The 10,000-nt window shown below is 43.9% G+C and overlaps 1 protein-coding gene across 3 annotated transcripts in view; it reads left to right on the forward strand.

Moving 5' to 3' along the window:
- LOC143332814 (transcription factor COE1) overlaps positions 1-10,000 on the forward strand; it is an 83,240-nt gene that overhangs the window by 47,187 nt on the left and 26,053 nt on the right. For all 3 annotated transcript variants that reach the window (XM_076750616.1, XM_076750618.1, XM_076750617.1), the window contains exon 7: positions 9,673-9,754. In XM_076750616.1, the coding sequence (XP_076606731.1) occupies positions 9,673-9,754 (82 nt within the window). The remainder of the gene's footprint in view (positions 1-9,672; positions 9,755-10,000) is intronic.

A 10,000-nucleotide genomic window follows, 5' to 3' on the forward strand; every position in this document is an offset into this window, starting at 1 on the left:
GCTACGCCTTGAATCTACAGTACATCTTATAGCACGCTTTGTTTGCATATCGTTTTCCTTTCTGTCGTAATGAAACAATTTCCTGTCTCGAGATAATTTAACATTCCCATTTTAAGTAAATACACACGCAGCCATGCACACAAGTGTACAGCACACAAACACCAACAAGCCTTCTTACCACAAAGTCTGTTTGTCATTGCCTTCCAAAACAACACATACGTCCTTCACAAAAATGCTTCATATGAGTGTTTTCTGGTTTGCCGCCTCTTAGATTCGGTTTGGTTAAGGCAACTGCAGCTATTTAGCCAGGGTTAGGAGAACACTGTGGTCATGGTTAAAGGAAACCCACAGACTGACTGCTGATAGGAGACGGGAGCAGCGACAAGAGGTTGTGGAGAACTATGACAACTTGACAAAACCTTTGATCCTGAGAAACAACAGTTATCATTTGCATGATCCCAGGAGGTCACGAAAATATGGAAGCTGTTTGATCAAACGCACACAAACACATATCTGGTGTTAAGTTGAAGGAGTGGAACCTGAGGGGAGAAATAAAGAGTCAGACGTGGCAAGAGAGGACACACACATCACATCAAGAAGAGCTTTATGAACGCTTGAGTCAATCAGCATCGTTACAACCGAGAAATTCCCTTTGCAGTCAGTGTGTGTGTGTGTGTGTGTGTGAGTGAGTATGTGTGTGAGTGTGAGTGTGAGCAAGCCAGAGATGTAGGTGTGTGTGTGTGTGTGTGTGTGTGTGTGTGTGTGAGCCTGAGTGAGTGACTGATGGAGAGAGGAGGAGACAGGAGGAGAGAGGAGGAAGAGGTTCCTGTCAATATCACTTCCTTCATCACTCCTTTCCTCTCCTCACTACCGTTTCTTTCCCCCCGCCACCCCATGAATTATTTGCAAGACGTATGACAAAGGAAGACACACACACACACACACACACACACACACACACACACACACACTCACACACACACACACACACACAGACCTACTAGTTTAGTTTATCTCAGCCTGTTATCATTGCCAGCACATCGAAGGATGTCGTATAAAGAGCGAGAGACGTCCACCTGTGGAGAAGGTTGGGGTGGTTGGATGGGTCAAGCTCAGCTGTTTCATGCAGGAAACTTCATGTTTACGTCCTCTATGAAATCAAAACTGAAGGTTGATTTCTTTTATAAGTGAAGTAACGTAACTTACGTAACTTAATGTACGTGACTAACATGCTTATTTCAAGCCAAGCCATGATCTTTACCAAAGTACGTCTGTTTCACGTGTTTCTTATTGTTGTCAGCAAGCTTTATTCTGAAAGTCTGACAGGACGTTGCATATCATTAACTTGACCACAAAGCCCCATAAGTTGAAAAATGACCGTCGTGCCTTAAAAAGCGGTGCCAAGGGGCTCCGACCAAGCCTCCTTGTGTGATAAGTTGGGAGTGGGAATGTGTTGTTTATCTGCAGGTCACAAATATTGTTGCCTTGTTACTGAGATAACCTTTAAGACACCACCAGTGATTTCCACTATTCACACATGCAGCTACATTTCCACCTTTTCACACATGGCCGTGCCAGAATAGATGTGGCAAGGGACAGAAAGCAGTAATCCAACTTAACTTAAAACTCAACAGAAGAAGAATATGAAGGGGCAAGGCCTGATGTAGGTGTATTTAGCCAAGAGCTGTTTTTGTCCAGTGCTCCCATAACGTATTTAATCTTCAACAAGGTTGCAAGACAAGTAAAGTTTTTTCATCATCTACTTGAATCAGAAATATGCATTCAAACAATTAAAAGGAACATTTAAAGAGTTGGAGTTGGAGCATCGCAGGTTACGATTGGTTTGCTCGCTTCCGTCAGACCGACGTAACTCTTTACAGGCTCGTCTCTGCGACGTTACTGCTTTCATTCACAACACAGCTGCTGTGGCGGCGCTCTCCCTGAAGCGTTCCCGGGTCTTGAGGCGGGGAATTGGCGGCACAGATTTCCCTGAATATTAATCCATTCACACGAGAGCCCGTGCTGGAAATGTTCCTGGACATTTCAGGGAGAGACTGCATGTGTGTGAAAGGGGTTAAAGCCTGTATTTGTGAGGACAGTTGGGGCAAAGGGTGTGTGTGTGTGTGTGTGTGTGACAGAGAGAGGGTGGGGGGGCCAACAGGGAGAAGTAAAAAGGGGAGCTTTAGATCGATTTGAGGTAAGCTGTGTGCGTGTGCGCTTGTGTGTGTGTGTGTGTGTGTGTGTGTGTGTACATGCATACATGTTTGTCCTAGAGCTAGCGATCCTTTAGCTGCTCACCCTTCACTCACTTCCTCCACTCCTCCTCCCCGCCTCCCCCCTCTGTTCTCTGTCCCTCCTTCCACCTCCTCTCTCCCCCCCTCCCAAATCAATCTCTCTCATCTATAATTCAACAGTTTGCCTTCAGCCTTTAAAATATACACCACAGTAACCTCCTCCCTCCCTTGAAGTCTGTCTCGCCCCTCGTCTTTGCCCTCCTCACTGTTCTCCCCCGTTTCTCTCCCTCCACTGAGTAAGAACTCTGACAATATTTGCCGTGAAGGTAATCATGTTGTAATTTAATCTTCTCATGGATCCAAACTGGCATCATGGAGCCGCAGTCCTGCTTAATATCTTATTAAGGGTTATTACGTCCACTGTGACTCCTGTTCCGCAGCGTCACTGTTGTTCCAAGTATTTAACAAAGTCCAGTAATCCCATCACCTGCGTGCAAGTGAATCTATGGGTTTAGATTTTCCAGACAATTAGTTTGCGTCTGAGGGCATATCATAGTTTAATATAGTTAGACACGAATGCATGTAAAGTCTCTGGCTAAAGATAATTCAATAGCCTGTAATAATAAAAATGTAAGTGCATTTGTAAACAGCAAGAAATACAAATCATGACTTAATACAGTTCTGGTTTTGAATAAGAACTCATGTTTATTACAGCTTGGGTTCCATAGTTTTGTCCATCATTCCTGTTTTACGCAGACTCGCCTGTAATCATCTGTGAGAGATGACAGATTGGACTCTTGTTCAATTTTGTGAGCAATACTGGGAGTCATTGTTGTGCACAGTCATGGTTTCGATGATGTTGTGGTTATTTTGAGTGAGATCATCTTCTGTTTGTGGACTTTACCTCAAATTAAAGGCGAGCTGAAGCAATAAATCCATTAATGGATTAATTGTCAACTATTGAATTAATCACAAGTTGTTTTGAGAGTCAATTTTTATCAGAGTTATTTTCTAACAAAAAAAGGGCAAAATTCTCTGATTCCTGATTCTTAAATGTGAATATTTTCCAGTTTCTTGAGTCTTCTTTACAACCTGCCCAATCAGTCAAAACTGTCCTGAACTGTGGCAGAAAAACAAACCTGTGCATGGAGTCACTTTACTCTTCAAATGCTCATTTCCTCTACTTCAGTGTATTCACTTCTAATACACAAATGTGTGATCACGTGAACTCATCACATCATAACTTTGTCTGTAAATGTGTTGATTAAGCTTCGGTCTGCTGCTGTCATAATGGCTGTCTGTCGCTCTGAGTGACACCGGGCTGCCTTGTCACAAACTGATGACATCAGTGTCACTGTTACATGTAACAATGATGTAATGACACTTGTACAGGTCCACACCTGTGCTGAACAAGTCGACTGAAAGGTTATTAATGCTCACTTTATCTCAGCCCCGGCAGACAGAACGAGCCCCCTCGTAGACATCATACAGGCTGGCTATCACCACCCGGCCTGCTCTGTCATTTAAATATGCAGAGATGACAACAATGACAGCATTAATAGTAATGATAGCAATATGAAGCTAAGCCCTCATCATCATCATCATTAGCATATCTCCAGGGAGATGATCGGTGATTGACAGCTAGCTGGGTGTTTTTTGGGCTGCAGCTCAGCTATCAATTACCTCTGTGCATATCAACCATCATTATGTAAAGTAACTCCGCTTCGCTCGGCTCTGCTCAATTCTCTTAAGTCTTGTTCCCTCGCATAACTCTTTTTCCCCTCTCCCGTGCATCTCCTCCCTCCCCCGCTGCCTTTTTTCTTTTAGCGCTCCCGACCACTCCCCCCCCCCCCCCCCCCCCCGCACTTTCTCCTATGTGTCTAGGTTTCTTAATCTCTCCACTCCTCTTCCCCGCTCTCACGCTCCTGCTTCTTCCAGCATGGCTCATCCATGGCTCTGAGTGTCTGCATGTGGACGTCCTAAGTTGCCTCATACAGTAAAACTTGTAAAACAGATACACAGGCCTGAGCATGGGCTTTAAATGCACTCCTCTTTCATTCATCTCAGTGTCGTTACATAATGAGATTTTCCTGTCCTTGGATCGTAATATAATGGCTGAGAAGTTGACTCGGTGTCTGTAGAGCTGACATTGTTGGTCGATTGACATTACTGGCAGCAGTTCTGATAATTAGTTAATCATCTAAGTCATTTTTCAAGCGACAATGCTAAACATGAGCTAGTTCCTGCTTCTTAAATGTGAGGATTAGCTGCTTTTCTTTTATATCTTTGAAGACGTTATTTGGCTCTGGGAAACATCTCTGACATTCAACGAACCGAACAGTTAATTCATTAATGGGGAAAATAAGCCCTGTGTGCTTGAAAGATAATGAATTCAACCTTACATTATAAATCTGATGTAAGGTTTGTGACTGCGTGTTTGGAGCAGTCGTGCAGATTGGTTTGGCTGTGGCAGCAGAGTTTCCAGGTTGCACAAGACTTGCTAAAACTCACATATCACTGAACCAAGACTAACGTGGATTTCCACTGATCCTTCCAAGTGAAATGAATTCATTTTCCCCCTCAGATTCCTCCTCATCTCCTTGCTTCGTTCTGTCAGTTTAATCTCCCCGATCCCTTTAAAAAACATCTTAAAAAAGGAGAAAATACCACACCTCCGGCCGGTAACTCTTAATTTGATGACACAAACCACAACACCCCTGATTCCTATTTGTAGTAATGCTTCAAACACATTTAATGTGTGGACTTTTGATTATAGGGACTGTCCCTGCACGGTGGTTCAAGCCCTGTATCAGCAAGCAGTATCTCTGCTGAAGTGCTCTCGGACAACACACTACAAGGGCAAAGAAAAAAGAAGCATTTCCCCCACAGGAAGCAATAGATTATAACATTATTGTGATAACAGGCGAATAGAGGGCGTGATAGTATTTCCTATCCTTGTTTTTGACTGCTTAGATAGCAGGCACGGGGCCCAGAAATGCTATCTGATGTCATCATATTAAACAATAACAAGCACTCAGTGTAAACAGGAAACAGGAAGTTGATCTCTGACAGATCAACAGACAGAGAGGGAAACTCACACTACACATTTTAGCTCTTTGAAATGACAGATTATAAGTAAAAGCATGTTTAACTGAAAAGGTGAAGATTATTATGACAGTGTTACCACGTAGCTCTTATCCTTACGGTATTTTAAATGATATTCACATATGTCTCGAATCACATTTACATTTTTTTTTTTTTTTAAACCCGTCCTCTTTGTGCATGAGGTGGTGTTACTTTATGAAGTGTGCAGCCACTAACTGATCACTTACTGGCAGTTATGATAGGTACACATGTATTAGCAAGTTGTTTCACACACACACACACACACACACACACACACACACATGCACACATGCACATGGAGAAGGAGAGTTAAAATCATCATTCTGTCAGAAAGCTCTGCCAAGAAACTTGGCAGGCAGGTGAAATAAGACATCTAAAGAAAGCAGGCAGACAGAGAAGAGACAGAGGAGGCAGGAGCAGCAAAAGCACTGATCTGTTGTTCAGTTTGTCTGCACTAACTGACTGCAATTTCTCCACCTGTCAGCAACAACTCACCAGAATGCTGTTAGTGTGTGTGTGTGTGTGTGCGCATGTGTGCATGTGTGCGTGTGTGCGAATGTGTGTGTTTTGGAGAGATTTTTTTTTTGTTGTTTTTCTCTTCCAAGGCAGCATCGTTATTCTTGGCTCAGTAGAATAGCGAGTCTTTAGGGAGTAAAACGGACACAGACATTCAGTCTTAGACGCTCACACTCTTTCTCACACACACACACACACACACACACACACGCACACACACACAGCTGGAATTCCCCCGGATGTCACCCTTGCCCCGTTGGCATTGTAACTGTTTAAATGACAGCAGAGTGGTCGCAACAAAACTCCCATAATCCTCTTTCCTCATTCTCTCTTCTGTTTGTTTCTCCCTCACACACTCTCCGTGTCCTCCTGCTCCTCTCCACTGTGTCTTTCTCTCTCTGCATCGCGATGCCCTCTCCAGCCCCTCTCTCTGTCACTTCCTGTCTCTCTCTTCAGGTCTGTGTTGGCCCTATATATTAAATATTAATGTCAGTTGTGCTCTGAGCCATAATTGCCATCTCAGCCTCTGAATAATGGATGGAACTGTGTCGTTCACTACTACACCATGGCTAACAGGCTAAAAAAACAGCATTCAACTGTGGTTTGCTGCTTTACTATGGACTACAGGCTAAATAAAGGTAGCATCCTGGCGTGGTTGATTCAGGCATCACAGTAACAACAATAACTACAAAGCTAATGAGGAAAAAAAACACAGCATGCAACATATGGATGCCATTTCCTCTCTGTATCTATACCCCCAACTATCTAATAAAGGCAAAATCCCCAAAATAATTGTGACAAAAGTCTAAAATGAGAGTAAAAATCTTGTAGTCTTCCTCTTATTATTCTACTTTATCTCTCTTTTACTGTCCCCTTACTACCAGACACTTACCTTTTCAGAGGGTGTGTGTGTGTGTGTGTGTGTGCGCGTGTGTGAGCCTCTTTGTGTGTGTTGTAGCATGCAGGACTGGTGTCAGGTCAGCTCTCTGAGTGCGGTACTCGCAGTATAGCAAAGGTCAACGGCGTTGTTATCACTTGAACATCGGGCCTCGGAGAGAAGCAGTGAGACAGAGGGGAGGGTGGGAGAGTGCTCCCCTCCCCCACAGTCATTCAGACTCTTGTAATTGCCCGCTTTAATTGGAGGCCTCTTAACGACCAGTGACTGGACTGGCCAATCAATTCACACAAGGTATCTGTGTGTGTGTGTGTGTGTGTGTGTGTGCTTGCGTGTGTGTGTAGCTGCGGGGCCTTTTTGTAGCAGAGTTGATTAGGCCAGATGAGGTCAAGTGAAGGGGGAAGAGGAACGCACACATACTGCGTTAAAAAGTAAAATATGTTCTGCTGGAAATCAATGAGAGGAAACGCTCTCACAGGAAATAGACTGAGCAGGAGCTGAAAAACGTGAAAAATAACAAGATATCATCAGCTGATATGCACCGATGATAGAGTAAAACTGTTTGGTTTGTGAATACATTGAGAAGAGGGAATTGATATTGTTACATTAAGGGGTCAGATGAGATTGTAGTGGTGATTTATGTGATGTTTTAAGTCATCTCTGTCTTTCCCAGTGATGCAGCATCAGAGACGAGAGCCTCATTCACCTTTTGATACGGCAGAAACCAGGTTACAAGGACCGCACAGTGCAGGTGGAACTTAAACAACTGCGCTGAAAGAAACCCTGCGGAGTCGACCACCAGTTACACTGCAGAGGAATGTTTCTGTACTGTTTGTGTTCTAAGAATTACAAGACACACGTTTCTCCAGACGGTGGAGGGCAGTAACAGTTGGTGGCAGTAGTGAGCTGGAAAAGGCAGCAATGTTCCACTTAGAGAGAAGCAGAGGAAGCCCACAAGCTGACGCGAACAATGCCGCTTTCAAAACCTCAACTCAGGATAGGTGCAGATACCAATTATTGATCCAAAACTAGGGGTCTTTTTCCCCCAATTTTGAATCTATGTAGCACACTGTGTGGACTGTGTGTCACACGAGGTCGGGATTGCTGTGACACAAAAAACTGAGTCTGCTGCCCGTTCAATTTACAATAAGACCAACAGTGAAAATGTAAACTAATGTGTTCGGGTATCTGTGTTTCCTTGCGCTTCTTCATACACTCATACAGTAGCACCATCTAAACCAGCTAAAACAGTAAAATACTTTCGATTTTTAGATGCGGGACATTTCCTTGTAGACTGTTTCTGAAAGCTCTGAAAATTTCTCCCAACCACCACTTTAGTCTTTTCATATTTCAGGCAGATGAGGGTGTGAGCCTCCCAGCTGCCTCCTTTACACCGAGATGTACAGCGGAGGGTCAGCTGAGGTGGTCGTGTTAACGCTATGCTAGTGTTGTGAGAAGGACTAGACAGTGGGAGGTCAGCAGGGGTCACCGTGGCTGTCCTCCGCTGTGATAGGCTGTCACCCAGAGGTGAGGGGTCAAGATAATTAGGCATGCAGAATCCCAGCGCCGGTGTTCTAACGAAGCCTGAGCTCGTTAACGCAGAGTTTTACACTCAGACCTGCCACCGGGCTGTGCTGCACCGTCACACACGCACGTACGCTCACATGTGGAGTACATGTTTGCACGCACGCACACACACACACAAGCACACACCTCTGCTTTGTTCTGGTGGTCCAGTACAAGGGCTGTCATCTACTGAACAGTGGAGCACCAGGCTCAGCCATGAGGGAACGGAGGTGATGAAGGCTTGAAAAAAGTTCAAGTTATTTAAGTGCTGTATGCAGTTTAGATAAAGAGGGTGGAAGCAAGCAAATATAATAGCGCTTCAGTTTTTGTGGAACTTATACTCCATTTTTGTTACGACAGAGTGCAAAACTGTGTTGTGTGTGAATACATAATGCAACGGAAAGACGGAGCAAGACATGGAAAAGGGTTTATACGCAGAGTGCAACGTACAGTAGAGGAAACATTGTGTTGAATATGAGGTGGTTCATGGGTGCTGCTTTTATGGATCTGTAACACACACACACACACACACACACACGCACACAGATGTAAGAAACACAGACGTGCATGCAAAAATGATCGTGTGTGTGTCTGTCTGTGTTTTTGTGCGAGTGCGCCTTGTTGCTTCTGCCAGGCTGGCCAGCTGGCTCACACCAAAACACAACCTGGATGTGTTTGTTAGCTGTTGATGGCCATCTGTGTGTTTGATTTATTCTGTAATATAGATTCATGACATATGGTCCCGTTTCAAACACCCAATGTCAGCACAGTTCCTCTTTTTATTGATTTGACATCGGGGTTAGCATAAAGAAAACACCTCTGCACCTCCGTGCTTTTCTCATGCTTTCACATGGTTTTAAGTCATATTCTAAATACAGCCGCAGTAGAACTTCACATGGAGATAAGTTGAGAAGTGAGTGAGGATGAAGGTCAAGTCTTTGAAAGTTTGGATTCACGGCAGTATAAAAGTGAAGGTCAAACTTGAGATTTTCTCAAACTTCAGCTGGCTCACAGCATATTTTCACCAGTTTTGCTCGAGTGTGCTGCTGTCTTTGCCTTCTTGTATGTTCATCCAACGCCTTCATGTGGCATTTCAAAGCAGCCTCTGTGTGGATTTAAGAACAAAAAAACATGTTCCACATATTCACAGGAAAAAATCCACAAGGAAATTCATTTTGACTTTCCAACAGTATGAAATATTAATTTCTCCATCTGTATTTGGGCTTCTGTCTGTAGAGACTGAGCTTGAGTTCACGTATCCTAAAGGAAAGCAATCTCTGGTCTGATGTTTAACTGTTAACCTGAAGTATTGCCTGTCCTCTCCTGTCTCCACAGATTCTTCCTCAAGTTTTTCCTCAAATGCAACCAGAACTGTCTAAAAAATGCAGGAAACCCACGAGACATGAGGAGGTTCCAGGTATAAACCACCACAGTTTTTATTTTGGCTTTGCATGTCCTTCTCAAGCGGTCTCTCTCTCCCCTTTGCCTGTGTCTTCTGTGGACAGAGCATGTAATAATACACAACGTTATGGTTATTGTAACACATAAACACAGGAATGCCGATCTGTGTGTTTCTGTGTAAGTAAATAAGCAATCAGCGCCTTAACAGGAAACATGAGATCCTGACCCTGACGAGTCAGAACATAAATATACACACAATGCG

Source organism: Chaetodon auriga, chromosome 15, assembly GCF_051107435.1.
Source record: "Chaetodon auriga isolate fChaAug3 chromosome 15, fChaAug3.hap1, whole genome shotgun sequence".
Classification (NCBI taxonomy): Eukaryota; Metazoa; Chordata; class Actinopteri; order Chaetodontiformes; family Chaetodontidae; genus Chaetodon; species Chaetodon auriga.